This window comes from Acanthochromis polyacanthus, chromosome 11, assembly GCF_021347895.1.
Source record: "Acanthochromis polyacanthus isolate Apoly-LR-REF ecotype Palm Island chromosome 11, KAUST_Apoly_ChrSc, whole genome shotgun sequence".
Taxonomy (NCBI): domain Eukaryota; kingdom Metazoa; phylum Chordata; class Actinopteri; family Pomacentridae; genus Acanthochromis; species Acanthochromis polyacanthus.
This window is the reverse complement of record NC_067123.1, coordinates 2,549,131-2,570,768: the sequence shown is the minus strand read 5'-3', so window position 1 is coordinate 2,570,768 and position 21,638 is coordinate 2,549,131. Positions and strand designations below refer to the sequence as shown.

The following is a 21,638-nucleotide window of genomic DNA, read 5'->3' as shown; positions in this document are numbered from 1 at the left end:
CATCTAAGCAATTTAAAAGTCTTACAAGATTATTCTAAAGGGAAGAATGTAACTTTAAGACACAAAGATGAGTTTTTAGAGGTTTCAGTTTAAGAGTTTCCATGGAGTAGAAAAGAGACAAACATGTTTTTGTTTTTGCATCTGTCTGCTCACAACACAACACCAGACCTGAGTTTTTATGTTTACACTGAAAGACGAAACAGAGAACCTGATGGACAGATGAATACGTTCCACTAGTGTCTGTCTGCACAAGCAGAGGTGATGTATTAGAATAAATGATGATTATTGAATGAATGTGCAGGCTGGTAACACAAACTCTGGATGATGTTTCAAACCAAACCACCACAGAGAGACGCAGGACTGAGGAGAGGAAATAAACACAACCTGATTCATTTAACAGTACAGCTGTCTGTATTTAGGTTCAATTTACAGAATATTCTCCTTAAATTCTACATCTGTGTCCAGCAGCAGCTCAGTTCTTCTTTTTCCTCTGTTTAAGCAGAAAGGACGCTAAAAAAACACTTCTGCTCCTCGTGTCACTGACAGCATTTACGGTATTTACTGTTCTAAAGTTTGGGGTCATCCAGATAATTCCATGTTTTCCAGTAAAACTCCCACTTTTATCCATGTGCTAACATAACTGAACAAGGGTTTTGTAACCATCAGTGAGCCTTTCAGCACCATTAGCTAACACAATGTAGCATTAGAACACAGGAGTGATGGTTGCTGGAAATGTTCCTCTGTACCCCTATGGGGTACAGAGGTACCTAACAATGTCTGCACTGGATTTATCATTTATTTAAGGTGATTTGCATTGAAAATAAAACTGCTTTTCTTTCAGAAATAAGGACATTTCTATAACGTTTGAATGCTGGTGCAGATCCACACATAAAGCATGTAGAGAAAGCAGAAACACAACAACAGAGCATAAATGACAGCATTCACTCATGGAGACGTTCCACAGAAACAATGACAGCAGAGGAAGAGCTGCTCCGTTTGTTGTGTTTGTCACAAACTGTTTGTGCAACAAAAATACCAATCCAGTGTCATCACGTCACAGAACGAAACCAACTTCAGTCAGTCTGAAACCATGAAGTGAACCAACAACAACGACAGCCAAACACAGCAGCAAATGGAGGAAACAGCAAACTGATTCCACTCTGAAGCTCCTCCATGAACAGAACGGAGTGTCTAAAAAGTCAGGATTTATCCGTAATTCATCAAACCAACGAGAATATTTACTGAAGATACAGAAAACTGCTTCAAAAAGACACAAAAACAGCTACAAAAGACACCGTACAGTGCAAATAATTGTGATTGCCATGACAAAAACACTTTAAACTGACAAAAGAAATGTCCTCAATGACATAAAACAACCTAAAGAATCTGGAAATGACTGCAAAGACGCAGAAAACAACCTCAAAGACACACAAGCAACCAAGACAAGACATCAGGCAACTTAGAACACAAAAAACAGCTCTCCAAAGACACCAAACAACCTAAAGAGCCAGAAAACGTCTACAAAGATACAAAAAAACCTACAAAACGACATCAGGCAACTTAGAACACAAAAATGCCATCCACACTGGCAAAAAATGACTTTCAAGACATAAAACAACCTAAAGAGGCAGAATATGACTACAAAGATGCAGAAAACAACCAAGACACAAAAACAACCAAGAAAAGACACAAAAACAACCAAGAAGACACAAAAACAACCAAGAAAAGACACAAAAACAACCAAGAAGACACAAAAACAACCAAGAAGACACAAAAACAACCAAGAAAATAGACAAAAACAACCAAGAAGACACAAAAACAACCAATAAAAGACACAAAAACAACCTCAAAAAGACACAAAAACAACCTCAAAAGACACAAAAACAACCAAGAAAAGACATAAAAACAACCTCAAAAGACACAAAAACAACCTCAAAAGACACAAAAACAACCAAGAAAAGACACAAAAACAACCAAGAAAAGACACAAAAACAACCTCAAAAGACACAAAAACAACCAAGAAAAGACACAAAAACAACCTCAAAAGACACCAAAACAACCAAGAAGACACAAAAACAACCAAGAAAAGACACAAAACAACCAAGAAAAGACACAAAAACAACCAAGAAAAGACACAAAAACAACCTCAAAAGACACAAAAACAACCAAGAAAAGACACAAAAACAACCTCAAAAGACACAAAAACAACCAAGAAGACACAAAAACAACCAAGAAAAGACACAAAAACAACCAAGAAAAGACACAAAAACATCCAAGAAGACACAAAAACAACCTCAAAAAGACACAAAAACAACCTCAAAAAGACACAAAAACAACCTCAAAAAGACACAAAAACAACCAAGAAAAGACACAAAAACAACCAAGAAAAGACACAAAAACAACCAAGAAGACACAAAAACAACCAAGAAAATACACAAAAACAACCTCAAAAAGACACAAAAACAACCTCAAAAAGACACAAATCAACCAAGAAAAGACACAAAAACAACCAAGAAAAGACACAAAAACAACCAAGAAGACACAAAAACAACCTCAAAAAGACACAAAAACAACCAAGAAAAGACACAAAAACAACCAAGAAAAGACACAAATCAACCAAGAAAAGACACAAAAACAACCAAGAAAAGACACAAAAACAACCAAGAAGACACAAAAACAACCTCAAAAAGACACAAAAACAACCAAGAAAAGACACAAATCAACCAAGAAAAGACACAAAAACAACCAAGAAGACACAAAAACAACCTCAAAAAGACACAAAAACAACCAAGAAAAGACACAAAAACAACCAAGAAAAGACACAAATCAACCAAGAAAAGACACAAAAACAACCAAGAAAAGACACAAAAACAACCAAGAAGACACAAAAACAACCTCAAAAAGACACAAAAACAACCAAGAAAAGACACAAATCAACCAAGAAAAGACACAAAAACAACCAAGAAGACACAAAAACAACCAAGAAAAGACACAAAAACAACCAAGAAGACACAAAAACAACCTCAAAAAGACACAAAAACAACCAAGAAAAGACACAAAAACAACCAAGAAGACACAAAAACAACCTCAAAAAGACACAAAAACAACCAAGAAAAGACACAAATCAACCAAGAAACGACACAAAAACAACCAAGAAAATACACAAAAACAACCTCAAAAAGACACAAAAACAACCTCAAAAAGACACAAAAACAACCAAGAAAAGACACAAAAACAACCTCAAGAAGACACAAAAACAACCAAGAAACTACACAAAAACAACCTCAAAAAGACACAAAAACAACCAAGAAGACACAAAAACAACCTCAAAAAGACACAAAAACAACCTCAAGAAGACACAAAAACAACCTCAAAAAGACACAAAAACAACCTCAAGAAGACACAAAAACAACCAAGAAACGACACAAAAACAACCTCAAAAAGACACAAAAACAACCAAGAAAAGACACAAAAACAACCAAGAAGACACAAAAACAACCAAGAAAATACACAAAAACAACCAAGAAGACACAAAAACAACCTCAAAAAGACACAAAAACAACCTCAAGAAGACACAAAAACAACCTCAAAAAGACACAAAAACAACCTCAAGAAGACACAAAAACAACCTCAAGAAGACACAAAACAACCAAGAAACTACACAAAAACAACCTCAAAAAGACACAAAAACAACCAAGAAAAGACACAAAAACAACCAAGAAGACACAAAAACAACCAAGAAAATACACAAAAACAACCTCAAAAAGACACAAAAACAACCTCAAAAAGACACAAATCAACCAAGAAAAGACACAAAAACAACCAAGAAAAGACACAAAAACAACCTCAAAAAGACACAAAAACAACCAAGAAAAGACACAAATCAACCAAGAAAAGACACAAATCAACCAAGAAAAGACACAAAAACAACCAAGAAGACACAAAAACAACCAAGAAAAGACACAAAAACAACCAAGAAGACACAAAAACAACCTCAAAAAGACACAAAAACAACCTCAAAAAGACACAAAAACAACCAAGAAAAGACACAAATCAACCAAGAAACGACACAAAAACAACCAAGAAAATACACAAAAACAACCTCAAAAAGACACAAAAACAACCTCAAAAAGACACAAAAACAACCAAGAAAAGACACAAAAACAACCAAGAAAAGACACAAAAACAACCAAGAAAAGACACAAAAACAACCAAGAAGACACAAAAACAACCTCAAAAAGACACAAAAACAACCAAGAAAAGACACAAATCAACCAAGAAACGACACAAAAACAACCAAGAAAATACACAAAAACAACCTCAAAAAGACACAAAAACAACCTCAAAAAGACACAAAAACAACCAAGAAAAGACACAAAAACAACCTCAAGAAGACACAAAAACAACCAAGAAACTACACAAAAACAACCTCAAAAAGACACAAAAACAACCAAGAAGACACAAAAACAACCTCAAAAAGACACAAAAACAACCTCAAGAAGACACAAAAACAACCTCAAGAAGACACAAAAACAACCAAGAAACTACACAAAAACAACCTCAAAAAGACACAAAAACAACCAAGAAAAGACACAAAACAACCAAGAAGACACAAAAACAACCAAGAAAATACACAAAAACAACCTCAAAAAGACACAAAAACAACCTCAAAAAGACACAAATCAACCAAGAAAAGACACAAAAACAACCAAGAAAAGACACAAAAACAACCAAGAAAAGACACAAAAACAACCTCAAAAAGACACAAAAACAACCAAGAAAAGACACAAATCAACCAAGAAAAGACACAAATCAACCAAGAAAAGACACAAAAACAACCAAGAAGACACAAAAACAACCAAGAAAAGACACAAAAACAACCAAGAAGACACAAAAACAACCTCAAAAAGACACAAAACAACCTCAAAAAGACACAAAAACAACCAAGAAAAGACACAAATCAACCAAGAAACGACACAAAAACAACCAAGAAAATACACAAAAACAACCTCAAAAAGACACAAAAACAACCTCAAAAAGACACAAAAACAACCAAGAAAAGACACAAAAACAACCAAGAAAAGACACAAAAACAACCTCAAGAAGACACAAAAACAACCAAGAAACTACACAAAAACAACCTCAAAAAGACACAAAAACAACCAAGAAGACACAAAAACAACCTCAAAAAGACACAAAAACAACCTCAAGAAGACACAAAAACAACCTCAAAAAGACACAAAAACAACCTCAAGAAGACACAAAAACAACCAAGAAAATACACAAAAACAACCTCAAAAAGACACAAAAACAACCTCAAAAAGACACAAAAACAACCAAGAAAAGACACAAAAACAACCAAGAAAATACACAAAAACAACCTCAAGAAGACACAAAAACAACCAAGAAACTACACAAAAACAACCTCAAAAAGACACAAAAACAACCAAGAAACGACACAAAAACAACCTCAAAAGACACAAAAACAACCTCAAGAAGACACAAAAACAACCTCAAAAAGACACAAAAACAACCTCAAGAAGACACAAAAACAACCAAGAAACGACACAAAAACAACCTCAAAAAGACACAAAAACAACCAAGAAACGACACAAAAACAACCAAGAAGACACAAAAACAACCAAGAAACGACACAAAAACAACCAAGAAGACACAAAAACAACCAAGAAAAGACACAAAAACAACCAAGAAAAGACACAAAAACAACCTCAAAGACACAAAAACAACCAAGAAAAGACACAAAAACAACCAAGAAAAGACATCTGACAAAAAACACAAACTAAAAAATGACTTCCAAGACACAAAACAACTCCAAAGGTCACCTTACAATGTAAATAACTGCAAATGCAATGACAAAAAAACACTTTAAATTGACAAAAACGACCTCAGTAACTTAAAAAAACCTGAAGAAAACATCTTCAAAGACGCAAAAACAGCCAAGAAAAGACATCAGGCGACTAAAAACACACATTAAACAATCGTAAAGGCCAGAAAAAGGCCGAACACAGCGACAGTGTTTGGAGGAAACAACAAACTGATTCCATGAACAGAAGCAAACATCCAGGAGCAGATTTAAGACTAAAAACATCGGATCAACGAGGATATTCTGCCGTGGAAACAACCTGCAGAGGATCTCACTTTACTTTTTTCACTATACTTGAATCATCTGTAAAACAGCAGAACTATCTATTAGAGCCATCTGCTCTGTGGTCAGCACAAGCAGCCAAACGTTTCCTCTCAGAACCAACAAATCCAGCAGACTTCTGTGAACCCTGTGAAGCCCAGAACACGTCAAAGCCACGTCATGTAAATAAAGTCACTGAAACTACAAAGCTCTGCTCTGTTTGCCGTCACCATGGAGACGGATCAGATGAGCTGTGATGAACCTTCAGGACGTTTAGGCTGAACTGCAGGACGTGTAGACGACTGAGGACTTTGGAGGTTTTAGATTGGACACGCTAACAGCAGTTTTCTTCTTTTTGTGTAAAATAATGAAGAACATTCAACCTTTCCTGAATGAGGAGTTTTAGTGTTTTATTCTGTTTAGTTCAGACGTTCTCTCTGGTTTTATTCCACTTTTAGTGTTTTATTCTGTTTAGTTCAGATGTTCTCTCTGGTTTTATTCCACCTTTAGTGTTTTATTCTGTTTAGTTCAGACGTTCTCTCTGGTTTTATTCCACTTTTAGCGTTTTATTCTGTTTATTTCAGATGTTCTCTCTGGTTTTATTCCACCTTTAGCGTTTTATTCTGTTTAGCTCAGACGTTCTCTCTGGTTTTATTCCACCTTTAGTGTTTTATTCTGTTTAGCTCAGACGTTCTCTCTGGTTTTATTCCACCTTTAGTGTTTTATTCTGTTTAGCTCAGACGTTCTCTCTGGTTTTATTCCACTTTTTAGTGTTTTATTCTGTTTATTTCAGACGTTCTCTCTGGTTTTATTCCACCTTTAGTGTTTTATTCTGTTTATTTCAGATGTTCTCTCTGGTTTTATTCCACCTTTAGCGTTTTATTCTGTTTAGCTCAGACGTTCTCTCTGGTTTTATTCCACCTTTAGTGTTTTATTCTGTTTAGCTCAGACGTTCTCTCTGGTTTTATTCCACCTTTAGTGTTTTATTCTGTTTAGCTCAGACGTTCTCTCTGGTTTTATTCCACTTTTTAGTGTTTTATTCTGTTTATTTCAGACGTTCTCTCTGGTTTTATTCCACTTTTTAGTGTTTTATTCTGTTTATTTCAGACGTTCTCTCTGGTTTTATTCCACCTTTAGTGTTTTATTCTGTTTAGTTCAGATGTTCTCTCTGGTTTTATTCCACTTTTAGTGTTTTATTCTGTTTAGTTCAGACGTTCTCTCTGGTTTTATTCCACTTTTAGTGTTTTATTCTGTTTAGTTCAGACGTTCTCTCTGGTTTTATTCCACTTTTAGTGTTTTATTCTGTTTATTTCAGACGTTCTCTCTGGTTTTATTCCACCTTTAGTGTTTTATTCTGTTTAGTTCAGACGTTCTCTCTGGTTTTATTCCACTTTTAGTGTTTTATTCTGTTTATTTCAGACGTTCTCTCTGGTTTTATTCCACCTTTAGTGTTTTATTCTGTTTAGTTCAGACGTTCTCTCTGGTTTTATTCCACTTTTAGCCGCCTGGTTCTTCAGTGTGACGTCGTCTCTCTAATTCTATCATTCTATATCAGTCTTCAGACTTCCTAGTTTCTTTGTTTGCTAATTTATCTAATTCTTCATTTAATTCTCATCATTGTGCTGTAACGGGCTGCTCTGACTCGTCTACAGTTTGTTTTATCGTCTGTGTTTCATGTTTTGATGTCATTTAGACTTTTTCTGTCATTTTGGATCAATTCTGGATAAACGTCAGTAATTCTGGACAGATTTTTGAACATTTTAGGAATTCTAGATCAGTTTCGGTCATTTAGGAAGTTTAGAAAAACACTTTGGTCAGAGTTCTGTCACTGTGGACACATTTAGAGTCTAGTTTGGTGTTTTTGCAGTGATGTGAGCAGCTGGAAGCAGAACAGAACAAAAGGACCGTCTTTCTTCTATTTGCACATTTTGAACTAATTTTGGGTCATTGTGGACAATTTTTCATGCATTTTGAACAGATTTCACGTAATTTTTTGTCACATTTTAGGAATTTTGGATCAGTTTTAGTCATTTGGAACATTTAGAAAAATGTTTTTGACCAGATTTATGTCTTTTTAGACTCATTTTGAGTCATTGTGAAAACACTGTGGTGATTATTTTGGACACGTGAGTCATTTTCTGTCATTTTGATAAACCTGAGCCATTTTGGACGGATTTCACCTCATTCCAGACACAGTTTAGACAAATTTTAGGAAAGAATTAGAAAAGTTCTGGTCTTTCTGGACTATTTGTGGGTCATTGTTGACCAGATTTCTGTCACTGTGGACACATTTAGAGTCTAGTTTTGTGTATTTGAACACAATGACATGTTGTTTTTGCAAGTTTTGGACTAATTTTGGGTCATTCTGGACAATGTTTTATGCATTTTGAACAAGTTTTAGTCATTTTGGATGGATTTCACCTAATTTTTGACACATTTTAGGAATTCTGGATCAGTTTTAGTCATTTGGGACATTTAGAAAAATGCTTTGGACCAAATTTGTGTCTTTTTAGACTCATTTTGAGTCAGTCTGAGAACACTTTGGTGATTATTTTGGACACATTTGAGTCTTTTTCTGCCATTTTGGATCACTTTTGGATAAACTAAAGTCATTTTGGACGGATTTCACCTCATTCCAGACACAATTTAGACAAACTTTTGTAATTTTAGAAAAGTTTTAGTCATTTTGGACTATTTTTGGGTCATTATTATCTAGATTTATGTCATTGTGAACACATTTAGAGTCTTATTTTGTGTATTTGCAGTGATGTGTGCAGCTGGAAGCAGAACAGTCACACTAGGACATGATGCTGCATACATAAAGTTATTATTATATCTGTTTTGCTCTTTTGTTTATGATTTCAACGGTTCTAAAACAGACGGTAACTCTGAGCTCCAGTCCTGTTGTTTTGAACCACGGTGAATAAAAACTGAATGTGAGCAGCATAAAGAAGCTCCGGGGGCTCAGAGGGTTCATGAAGCTGCAGCTCATCAACTCACCTTTCAGATTCTTAGGGTGGTTCTGTTTGGTGCGCGGCATCTTTCCGCCTCAGCTCACAGGTGCATCTTGGGAAAAGAGCGATTTAACCTTGAGGAGAGTCGACTCCTGAGCCTTGGTCCGGATGCATCTGCAGGAAAACACATAAACACACACTATTAGATCCAGATCCTCCAACAGGTGGACGAGGCCGGACCTTCCTCACATCTGTCCAACCTCTGCAGAGCTGCTGTCTGATCCTGAGGTGGAGCATCGCTGAAACTGACAGACAGCAACAACAAGGTCCGAGGATGGCAGGAACCAGGAGTTAGTCTGAGCCCAGAATCACCGTTTCCTCCCTGACAGAACCTCACACCAGCATCCTGGAGACCCCAGATCCACCTGTCTGTCTACAGCTCACATCTACCTGTCTACAGCTCACATCTACCTGTCTACAGCTCACATCTACCTGTCTGTCTACGGCTCACATCCACCTGTCTACGGCTCACATCCACCTGTCTGTCTACAGCTCACATCTACCTGTCTACAGCTCACATCCACCTGTCTACGGCTCACATCTACCTGTCTACGGCTCACATCCACCTGTCTACAGCTCACATCCACCTGTCTACGGCTCACATCCACCTGTCTGTCTACGGCTCACATCCACCTGTCTACAGCTCACATCTACCTGTCTACAGCTCACATCTACCTGTCTGTCTACGGCTCACATCCACCTGTCTACGGCTCACATCCACCTGTCTGTCTACAGCTCACATCTACCTGTCTACAGCTCACATCTACCTGTCTACAGCTCACATCTACCTGTCTACGGCTCACATCCACCTGTCTACAGCTCACATCCACCTGTCTACAGCTCACATCCACCTGTCTACGGCTCACATCCACCTGTCTGTCTGCGGCTCACATCCACCTGTCTTCAGCTCACATCCACCTGTCTGTCTGCGGCTCACATCCACCTGTCTTCAGCTCACATCCACCTGTCTGTCTGCGGCTCACATCCACCTGTCTACAGCTCACATCCACCTGTCTACAGCTCACATCCACCTGTCTACAGCTCACATCCACCTGTCTATAGCTCACATCCACCTGTCTACGGCTCACATCCACCTGTCTGTCTACAGCTCACATCCACCTGTCTACAGCTCACATCCACCTGTCTGTCTGCGGCTCACATCCACCTGTCTTCAGCTCACATCCACCTGTCTGTCTGCGGCTCACATCCACCTGTCTACAGCTCACATCCACCTGTCTACGGCTCACATCCACCTGTCTACGGCTCACATCCACCTGTCTGTCTGCGGCTCACATCCACCTGTCTGCAGCTCACATCCACCTGTCTACGGCTCACATCCACCTGTCTGTCTACGGCTCACATCCACCTGTCTACAGCTCACATCCACCTGTCTGTCTACGGCTCACATCCACCTGTCTACGGCTCACATCCACCTGTCTGTCTGCGGCTCACATCCACCTGTCTACAGCTCACATCCACCTGTCTACAGCTCACATCCACCTGTCTACGGCTCACATCCACCTGTCTACGGCTCACATCCACCTGTCTGTCTACGGCTCACATCCACCTGTCTGTCTACGGCTCACATCCACCTGTCTACGGCTCACATCCACCTGTCTACGGCTCACATCCACCTGTCTACGGCTCACATCCACCTGTCTACGGCTCACATCCACCTGTCTACAGCCCCTCTGCTGCCTCCATCCTCCCAGACCTTCTGCCGGTGCAGCAGCTCCAGGAGGCTGTCTTTGTCTGGGCTCCGTTACATAACTCTACTACCGGAGGTTCTGCTCATACAGTCGGTACATGTGGCTACAGCGATGACATCATCATCTCACGGTGGGTTTGCTGCACCACGTCCTGCAAAAACACGAGCACGGAGGAGTCCTCACCTGTCTGTCTGTGTGTCTGTCTGTCTGAGGAAACACCCGGTCCAGCAGGTGACTGGTGCATCCGGTCTCACCTGAGGACGGCCGGTGTGAAGCCTCTGACCGGAGCTGCAGGAATTAACGGACTCCGCTGTGACTGAGCTGTACACAGCGCAGTGAGCGGAACCCACGCGTGGGAATAGCGTATTCCGTGCCTGTTGCAACACGTGAACGCCCTGTGAGTGGGGCGGAGTCTGGGAAAACCCCTCACCGTCTCTGCAACAGCCCGACCGGGATCTTCACCTCCGACCGACCGACGGCTCCGATAGATCACAACACGAAGGATCCGCTCCACCGCGAGCAGCAACAAAGAGCCGCGCACCGAGCAGCACCGGAACCGGAGCTCACGGCTGCACACCGACAGCACTGCGCCAAAAGCCGCTCCCGAAACGCCAAGCCTGAAAGTTGACGGCGGCTCAAACCGGACGGCGGGTCCGGCGGGTCCGACCGTCTCCGGCTGCAGCCCCGAGCTCGACCTATCAGACGGGGCAGAGCGCTGCTGCTCCGGCCGCGGACCGAGCCGAGCGGCGGGGCGGCGGGGCGGTACTCACAGGTGCGGGTCGGGCCGGTGTCACGGTAGCAGGACCCCGTCGGTGAGGAGGGTCCGGTCCGTTCTGCTCCACCGTCTCTCTCACTTTCTATTGCAGGAAACCGACAGGCCCACTGACGTCAGCGGGGGTCCCGTCTCCGCCTCCCAGCCGCTGGGGGTCCTCCCCTTACAGAGGGGGGCTCCCGACGGCCGACCGGCCCGCTCTCAACCCGCCCGCTCCACTGCGCCTCCCCTCGGCCGCCGCTGCCGCCGCCGGTCGGGGTCCCCCCTGGCGGACCCCTCCGGGCTCTGACTGCACATAGTTTAGGACTGACGGTTTTCCCGGAGGTTCCTTGTTGTCAGGTCACGTTGTGCCCCTCCGCCACTACCGACCGGGCTTCCCCATCACAAACCCGCAGCAGGGCCTGAACCGCGGCTCTCCGTGCTCCGTGCAGGCCCGGTGCCCGCGGTGCCAAACAGCACCGACGGATGAACCGGAGCCAAATAAACCTCCGGAGATTTCTAGGATTTATGATCCGGAGAAAAAGCGACCTAAAACACAGAGTAACCGAGCAGGAGGCAGAGATAGGTGTTAAACCGCGAGGATTCTGGTTCCTCAGGTAGAAAATAAGAAGAATAAATCCTAAAATAAACCCAGATCTGAAGCCTGATCAGGTGAACGTTTATTTAGTCATTTACAGCGAATAAATCACATCTGATAGATGGAATATTATTTCTCTTGAGACCAAAACCGAGAAGAAAAATAAACACAAAGCATCAAAAAACTTGCACTGTAAAAAAAAAACAGGTCAAAAAATGGTGAAAACCTGGCAGCAAATGGTGGAAGAAAATACTTTAAACATGGAATACTGGAACATTGTAGAACTGCAGAAACAGGGAAATAACAAAATATGTGTTTTATCAGCACACTACCAGTATTCTTATTCAGTGCTTTTTATGTATTATTTTCTACACTGTAGAGTAATACTGAAGATTGACACTTTCTGTTTACAACATAATTCCACATTTATTCTTTTATAGTTTTCATGTCTTCAGTATTAATCTATGATGTAGAAAATAATCAAATAAAAACTATTGAATGACAAGGTAGCATGTATAGATAGATAGATAATTTAAAAACTAAATGGTCAGAAGAACAAATTATTTTTTAATATATATATTTTTGATGTGAACATTTTGTACAGTTTGAACCTTTTATTTTGTTAACTGTAAATTACTACATTTTTAGGCATTTAATTTGTTATCAGGGACGATCTGTAAACAAACAGTAAATTTAAAAAATATTAATTGAACAATCTTAAACTATATAGGGGAAAAGTGCTTATTATATTTTTTCCTATCTGTATTCTTTATTTTTACAGTTTCACCAAATACTCAGACAAATATGAGTGTCCAATTGTTATTATTATTATTAGTAGTAATAATGGTACTGGCATGACTGGATTACCTCCTAAGGGACTCCAGAGCAGAAATTTGTGGTTGTTTTTGCCTAAACTGAGGTTTTCTGTGTGTTTATTACTTGAAACTGTAGAAAATGAAATGATGAAGTTTGTGTGTATGAACTAAAACAACATGCAGCTTTCAAACCTAGACTTTGATATGGCGGAGCCTTAAAGCTTCTATATGCTTATATGTTCGTATGCTTTCTGCACATATCACATTATCACATGATCCCAGTTTGACCAGAAGCAGCATGAGGTCATCTGTCCTGTCATTGGTTACCTGTCCAGCTACAACTCATTTGCATTCAGCCAATCAAAACATGTTATTTTCACTCTCATTTGAATAAAGCAGTAATTAATATCTGTGAAAAAGCTAATTTATCCACAAACCAGGCTAACTACAAGCTTTAAATACGTTTCATTCCCATCAAGTTCTCCCTCTTCAGTTTTATCCTCACGTTTTTAGTCTTTTACGAACGACTTGCTCAATAAATTCATGTGAAAATATCATCAGAAAATATGGACTTTCCAGATAATTTCATTCTAGCAGGCTGGCTAACTATGAGGCTAGGTATGCTAGTTAGCTGAAGTACTGTGAACAGCTGACTTTTTGTACATAAAACTATGAAAAAAAGTCATTTTTGAAGCTGGGAAGTGCAAAATATTTTCTTCAGCATCGCATGAGCTGTTAGCAAAGAAATTTAGCTTACACAGGAGCGTAGAGGTTGTTGTTTTTAACTCAGAACTAAAAAAAATCTGCCATTTTGGAGGCTGAGAAATGCTAAATATCTTCTTCAGTATCACTGCCAGCATTACATGAGCTGTTAGCAAAGAAATGACATTGCATTTGTTTACGTGCTGTTTTTGGTACCAGACAAGAAGCTAACAGCTCATCCAGAGTCTCGAAGGCTAAAAGTGAAGAATTTACATCCAAAACAGACTTAATAATATTTGTTAAGACTAAAATAAACATATCAAATCATTTTTGACTGCAGAAATTGAAGTTTTTCTGTCACTCAGATCTTCAGGATTGACACTAAACAGCAAAAAAATTTGGCTAGTATTTTCTAATTAGCATAAATCTGACATCAGCTCAACATTTTTGGATTTCATTACATAAAAAATGACACAAATCGACAGGTCTAGCTGTAGAGTCAAGTAAGTTGTGTTGTGTTTTAAATCACCTTTGTGAATTCACATTTGTGTTTCCTTTAACTCACATTTTCCAGGTTAGCTAGCGATGAGCTTGTTATGCTAGTTAGCTGGAGCACTGTGAGGAGCTTCGAGATTGTTTTTTTAAACCCAGACCTAAAAAAAATCTGCCGTTTTAGAAGCTGAGAAATGTTAAATATCTTCTTCAGTATCACTGCCAGCACTACATGAGCTGTTAGCAATGAAATTAAAATGAGATTGCATTTGTTTACCTGCTCTTTTTGCTAGCTAAGCTATCAAACATGAAGCGAACAGCTCATTTAGGAATGTAAAAGAGCAGCAGATATGGTGAAAGCAGACTTAATGTTTGTTAAACTTACTAAAAGTGTAACCAACACTGACATAAATAAAATTACATTTAAATTATTGAGGTGGATTTGTGCCACTCAGAGGTTCAGAACTCACCCAATGCAACAAACATTCAGCTAATCTTGACTAATTAGTCTAAACATTTCAGTATTTGATCAGATAAAGGCAACACAAATACCACAAATCCACAGGTCTTCCTCTGCAGATTCATACGTGTTTCATTCTGTTTCAAATGACCTTTGTGAATTCACACTTGTGTTTCCCCGACTTTAACTCATATTTTCCACAGCAGCTTCATCTCAGCAAACCGATCAGGCTCTCCGTGACAATAAACTGCAGCTTGGAGGGAAATTTCTCTTCTTGCTCGGTTTCCTTTAATAAGCTTGTGAGAATACCATCAAACAATATTGCTGCATGTTCTTCCAGCCCACTCAGCTGCAGACGGGGCTGTAAAAGTGTTGAACTGGGCTGATTATGATTTCATTTCGGTCGTGGTTTGCAGCAGAAGCTCTGCAGCGGTTGCCTGGCTGCTCTGCTGTTGTTATTTTTATCCCATCGCTGTATTCCTGGATCCGTGGACACGCTGAGTGAGATTTGGACCGGTCCAGCTATGACACATCACTGAACCAAAAAGGTCAAGCTATTTTTTGCCCCACGGTCAGAAATAGCTCTCAAATAAATGCGTAAATAAATCGAAAGACTTCACCCGGCAACCGGCCGTGTGAAGAAACGTGTCTGCAGAGCGACAATAACACGGGGGGAAGAATCCTGGCGTCATTCCCAGACTAAAGCCAGAATTTATTCATGAAAAATACACATAATTAGCACTATATTATAATTCTATAGCAGGAATATTTCACTGCTCCTCTCCCATAAAAAGGATTAATATCTTGCACATTCAGGTTGTTTACATATGATCATTATCAGCATTTTTATTGACTGATTATTGATAAATTAAGTACTTTAGCTCACATTTGTTTCACTCTGTGGTCTCAGAAACATCTCTCAAACAAACTGAACAACAAACACAAGCCAGGAGGTTAGGGTCTCTCACAGAGGCCAACGCTATGCTAACAGCTAGCAGCTAAGTTAACAAGCAGTCACAGATCAACCTGTAATAGAATATGGAAAACAGCAATTAATGATTTAAATATGGACCTTAGTGTGCAATAAAAATGAGAAAACCGTTAAAGATTAAGAAAACAGAACAGCAGGAGACAAACTGATTATTTCAATCACTCTTATTTCTATTTTGCATTTTATGGTCAGGGATGCCAGGTGTTGGGATAGAAACAAGCCCAAACAAAGGGTTATGTGTAGTGTAATTATGTGTAATGAAGACAGGGATATGTGCAATAGTGACTAAGAGAAACATGCAGTGTTATCATGTGCAACAGCAACAAGGGGTTTTTGTAATATAATCATGTGTAAATGTTGTTTTATTATTGCTTGGTAGCTTGGTTTGGTCCCCAGCTTCTGTCTGTGTGTGCACACAACGAGTTGTTGCTTGTTTCTATGTCTTTTCTCAGTTATATTTTTATGCTATTTGTATTTTTAACATTTTTTAACCTGCTATAATCTCTCACATTTATCTGTAAATGTTCATTAATACAAATTGTCCCATTTTTAAAACAAGAAAAGCCCTCAGAGATCAGTCCTCCTCCAAGGCTGCTCATTCCCCCATATGTCAGAAATGCAGCATTAGTTTATTAGTTATTGATGATCAGAAATCACAGCAACATAGAATGTGTCCATTTAATATAGATGTACCCACAAACTAAATCACCTTCCTCTGAGCACAGGCGTGTGTTCTGCATGTGTACGTTATGTACGGATACCGGATCACGTGACCTATGTAGCAGGAACTGATGGGACTCAGAAACACCCCCACAGTTTAATCAGCTGTTCCTTGGATCATTTCTGATGGATAAGTCCTGATAAGTCCTCAGAGGTGGATTTGTAGTAGGATCACAATCAGCTGATGTAGTGTTCACTGGTTGTCATGGTTACAGTGACGCCGTGCTGCTATCTGGCAATGATACAGAAATCTTTAACTAATCCATGGATCCAGACTATAAGCTGCATCACTGCCAGAATCTGATCACTTGGTCCTTGAGTCATTTCTGAGCTTCACTGAAAATTTCATCTGAATCTGTTGGTCTGTTTTTGAGTGATGTTGCTGACAGACAGACAGACAGACGGACGCTGATCGTGAAGCAAAATGTAAAAATTACTTTTTTATCTGAATTTAATTTGCGGAGGTCTCTGGCGTTTATTCTTCACGTTTTCTCAGAATTATGAACTATCCTCTGGTTTTAGTTTAAGATTTGCAGCTTTTCTTTGTGTTAAATCATTCAGAATTGCATTTATTTGGATGAAACGAGACATTTGGAGATTTCTGATAGACATTTAACAGATCGATTGTTTAATAAAACAATTTTTAGATCATTCAGAACGTCAGCAATCATTATCAACTGTTCTCTGGTTTCAGTGGAAGATTTGAGGCCTTAACAGATGGACTAACGGACGTCGATCATCACATAACTCCACTGATAGCTTAGTAAACAACCACTGTCAACCATTCAAAGACATGGCTAGGTTTGACCAAAACTCATATCAGTCCATCCCTGTATAAGATGCTACCGTGCTGCACATCTACAGGTGATTCATTTACATGTTCCTGCACACTACAAGTATTTCTATTACTTCCTGGAATCTTTCATTAGTCTTTAACTGCTAGTTTAACTTGTAAAACTGCTTCTTATTTGGCCCCTAACGCCGTCACTGTTTCCTGTTTCGCACTCAGACATGAAGTCAAAAAGCAACCTGGCAGTAAAACCTGATTCTGATTCCTAATCTGAGCTGCAGCCTGATTATTTTTAGCATCAGCTGCTGCACAAAGAGCCTCAGAAACACGGTGTCACCCAGAGAAACTTTGCTGCAGCCATTAATAAGTTACTGTGTGACAGCCGCCCACCACTTCTCAAGGCTTCCTGCTGCAGAGAGGGACTCCGCTCAGCTTTATGACTCACCTGTTTCAACTGCTTAAAATGGCACATTTGAATAGTGGAACTTTTTTTTTTTCTGCACCAACATGAGCGAGCTGTTGTCTTTTCACCAGATCTGAACCGTGCTGCAGCTTCTCTCAGGATTTATTTTCCACCAATGTCATTTAGTTCTTCTCAGAGACGGTTAGCGTGGCCTGAAACGGCAGCTGTCGTCGTTTCTCTGCACACCCACGCGAACTCTGAGATGTTTTTAGTGTTTCAGTGCAGGATGGAGAAGCCGAGGAGGGGGAGAGACTGTGTGTTTTTACATAACCACATTTTTCCTGAGAAGACGGCTTGTTTGGTTTGAGCGAACGCAACGCCAAGAGGAGAACAATCGTTTATTAATGGAGCCCTCGGCCGGCCAAAGTCGGCCTGAGCTCACATCAGATCAGAGCTTTTGGTGGAAGTTGGACTCGATCCATTTGTGTCTTTAAGGATCAGCAGAATTTGTAGATTTGTAGTAAAGGGAGAGAGGCGATGTGGATCTTCTCTCTAAATATTAAACATTGAAGTTTCACTGCTGGATCGATGTGATCTGGCCGTTTGTAGCTGAGAAGTTCAGGTTTATATTTTCCACCTCAGCAGCACTCAGACATGTCAAAGTTTCTTCACTAAGGTAATGAGTTAAACACTGCAAACAAACAACAAAAAATCATTTCATTCTTTCAACATTTTTTTTAACAATTTGCTGATTTATGTTCTGTTAAATTATAATGATGAATAAAATCACTGAAAAAAGCATGAATTTACTTGTTAAACATAAAAAACTAGCTATAAAACAATGTCCATGTCAAAAATCTGTATTTTTCTACATGACAGAATATTTTAAGGACTTCATGATTTAGTGTTGTTGGAAGTTTTGACAGCTCCACCCGTCGCTCTGTGACTCCTCCCAGAAACATAAACTGAGGTTTACATTTGTGACAACCACGGTAAAAACTGTCACTTTTTGCAGATTTCATCAGCTTCAGGTTGCCAGCATACGCTAAAGCTAACACTTCATGAGTTGGTCGTCTCTATTTGATGTTATTACACAAACTAGGAATGCAGTGGAGTTATGTGCGATCAGCGTCCATCCATCCGTCCGTCCGTCTGTCTGTCTGTCAGCAACATCACTCAAAAACAGAATAACGGATTCGGATGAAATTTTCAGGGAAGGTCAGAAATGACTCAAGGACCAAGTGATCAGATTCTGGCAGTGATGCAGCTTATAGTCTGGATCCATGGATTAGTTAAAGATTTCTGTATCATTGCCAGATAGCGGCACAGTGTCACTGTAACCATGACAACCAGTGAACACTACATCAGCTGATTGTGATCCTACTACAAATCCACCTCTGAGGACTTATCAGGACTTATCCATCAGAAATGATCCAAGGAACAACTGATTAAACTGTGGGGGTGTTTCTGAGTCCCATCAGTTCCTGCTACATATTTAGGTCACGTGATCCGGTCTCCGTACATAACGTACACATGCAGAACACACGCCTGTACTCAGAGGAAGGTCATTTAGTTTGTGGGTACATCTATACTAAGTGGACACATTCTATGTTGCTGTGATTTCTGCCATGAATTTTTTCAAGATGATTTCCGTTGGAACTGATACGACTGAGCATCCTTGGTAGCCTAGCCGCACTAGAACCAGGTCTGAAGACGCAAGGGTCTAGTTACCCTCGACAGGGAGGGAGGCGGGCTAAAAGGTTGTCTATCAAATCACTCTGCAGCAGTTGGGTAGGTATACAACCAATCAGCGCAACGAATAGGCTCCTAGAGCGCCGGAAATCAGAGGATGCGGGAGTTCGGTGAAGCCTTATTTATACAGTCAATGGGTGAAGCTCAAGTATATTACTGACATGTTAACAGGAAGGGTCATTCCAGGTGAAATGACCAGACATTCCTTGGGGGTGTTGCTGCACTATTTTCAAATTAGTCCTAACTTTGTATGCCATTAGACAGTCACAAAAGTACTTTCTATGCAAAATTGTAGGCCTGTAGCTCAAATAGTTTCTGAGGCTACGCTTATATGAGGACCATCTTAACAGAAAACGCAAAAGTGGCGTCTTGTCATTTCACGTTTAGACGAGCGGTTTTGAAGGAAATCTGCGTATATACGGTGACTCTATAGTGTGTGGAATTCTATTGGATATGCATGCCAGGCAGCTGGGTGGCGCTGTGATAAAACTCCACCATGTCTACGCGCATGCGTACTATCTCCCTTTTCAGATCTCTGCCGTGGTAAATGTTCAAGAATGGAATCTGTACAGATTCTGTACGTTTGTTGGTACGACTCCTGTAGTGTACATAGAGCTGCCAGAGTTGCTTGAAGGTACAAAGGATGGAAATAATCACACATCTTTGTTTATTTTCTTGTACCGGCCAGGAAATCAAAGCACCGGTGCACGTATGTGACGTAATCGCGTACGCGACGTGGTCAGATCTCAGCAAAGTTTTGCGTTTTGCTGTTTAGACGGAAACGTAACAGTGGAGCGTTTTCTACTTTTCCACTCTGGAGGCCGGTTTCAAATTTTTGCGTTTTTAAGCCCCCAAAACGCCGTCCTCGTATAAACGGTAGGGTGTTTTGTTGAAATATTTTGATGTTTTTACCTGCAAGCGTCCTCGTGTAAACGGCCCCTGAGTTGTGGGGGTCTGAAATTTTCAGAATTTGGACTATAAAAAGCCTCGCCAGCATTTTTTTTTTCATCTTTAAGTGGTTAAAAGTACTAGAAATACTGCACAGAAGTGTTCTAACACCCCTGGGTTCCATTCTACACAAACCTGTGTGATAACTTAGCAAACTGGAGCTTTCTAGGTACCTCAGTTTGGAAAATATGAGCTCCCAAAGTTGGACGAGATTTTTGACTATTTTTGGTGGCAAAAATCTCAGTGTGGGACAGGTACCAGAGACCCCAAATTTTTCTACAAGACAGTTCCATCTGTCTTCTATGTACAAAAAAGCAGCAGGGTTATATTTGTAGTTACTGAGATATTCTTACTCAAAATGGCATGGGTAATGTCAAAATGTTTTTTGCTTTTCACTACTTTAAACTGGGATACAAGGATTAGTAGTCATTCCAATGGTAGTATTATGTATGTTTGGTTCTTTGTTAAAGGTGACTACCTTTAAAAAGTGATGCTTCAACCCACATGTCCTAGTTCTGTTTTTAGCCATTCAGTGATTTCTAACTGCAGCGTACTGGGAGAACAGTAGTTAATTTTTACACCTTGATATTTGTGTTTTACATAAAATAGAATAATGTAAACAACATTTACCCTCTAACACTACATTTACCCTCTAACACTACATTTACCCTCTAACACTACATTTGCCCTCTAACACTACATTTACCCTCTAACACTACATTTACCCTCTAACACTACATTTGCCCTCTAACACTACATTTACCCTCTAACACTACATTTGCCCTCTAACACTACATTTACCCTCTAATACTACATTTACCCTCTAACACTACATTTGCCCTCTAATACTACATTTACCCTCTAACACTACATTTACCCTCTAACACTACATTTGCCCTCTAACACTACATTTACCCTCTAACACTACATTTACCCTCTAACACTACATTTACCCTCTAACACTACATTTGCCCTCTAACACTACATTTACCCTCTAATACTACATTTACCCTCTAACACTACATTTGCCCTCTAATACTACATTTACCCTCTAACACTACATTTACCCTCTAATACTACATTTACCCTCTAACACTACATTTGCCCTCTAACACTACATTTACCCTCTAACACTAAGTTTGCCCTCTAATGCTACGTTTACCCTCTAACACTACATTTACCCTCTAACACTACATTTACCCTCTAATACTAAGTTTGCCCTCTAATGCTACGTTCAGCCTCGACTGATTCTGATTTTCATTTATGAGTCTGCATTTATTTTCATTGTGCTTACATTATTACCTCTGTGCCTCGTTAAACTGGTCAGAGTGATTAATTTCAGTTCAAC

General features: G+C 39.8%; 1 protein-coding gene across 1 annotated transcript in view; it reads right to left on the bottom strand.

Annotated features, from left to right (window-relative positions):
• The window catches only part of LOC127536075 (uncharacterized), a 59,473-nt gene extending 47,451 nt beyond the window's left edge, over positions 1-12,022 (bottom strand). Inside the window, exons 1-11 of the mRNA XM_051955489.1 lie at positions 12,010-12,022; positions 11,299-11,633; positions 11,052-11,156; positions 10,752-10,931; positions 10,618-10,701; positions 10,371-10,433; positions 10,149-10,253; positions 9,906-10,031; positions 9,793-9,834; positions 9,663-9,746; positions 9,550-9,591 (exon numbers count right to left, since the gene is read on the bottom strand). Coding sequence (XP_051811449.1) covers positions 9,550-9,591; positions 9,663-9,746; positions 9,793-9,834; positions 9,906-10,031; positions 10,149-10,253; positions 10,371-10,433; positions 10,618-10,701; positions 10,752-10,931; positions 11,052-11,156; positions 11,299-11,633; positions 12,010-12,022 — 1,179 coding nt within the window. The remainder of the gene's footprint in view (positions 1-9,549; positions 9,592-9,662; positions 9,747-9,792; positions 9,835-9,905; positions 10,032-10,148; positions 10,254-10,370; positions 10,434-10,617; positions 10,702-10,751; positions 10,932-11,051; positions 11,157-11,298; positions 11,634-12,009) is intronic.
• Positions 12,023-21,638: the final 9,616 nt, after the last annotated feature.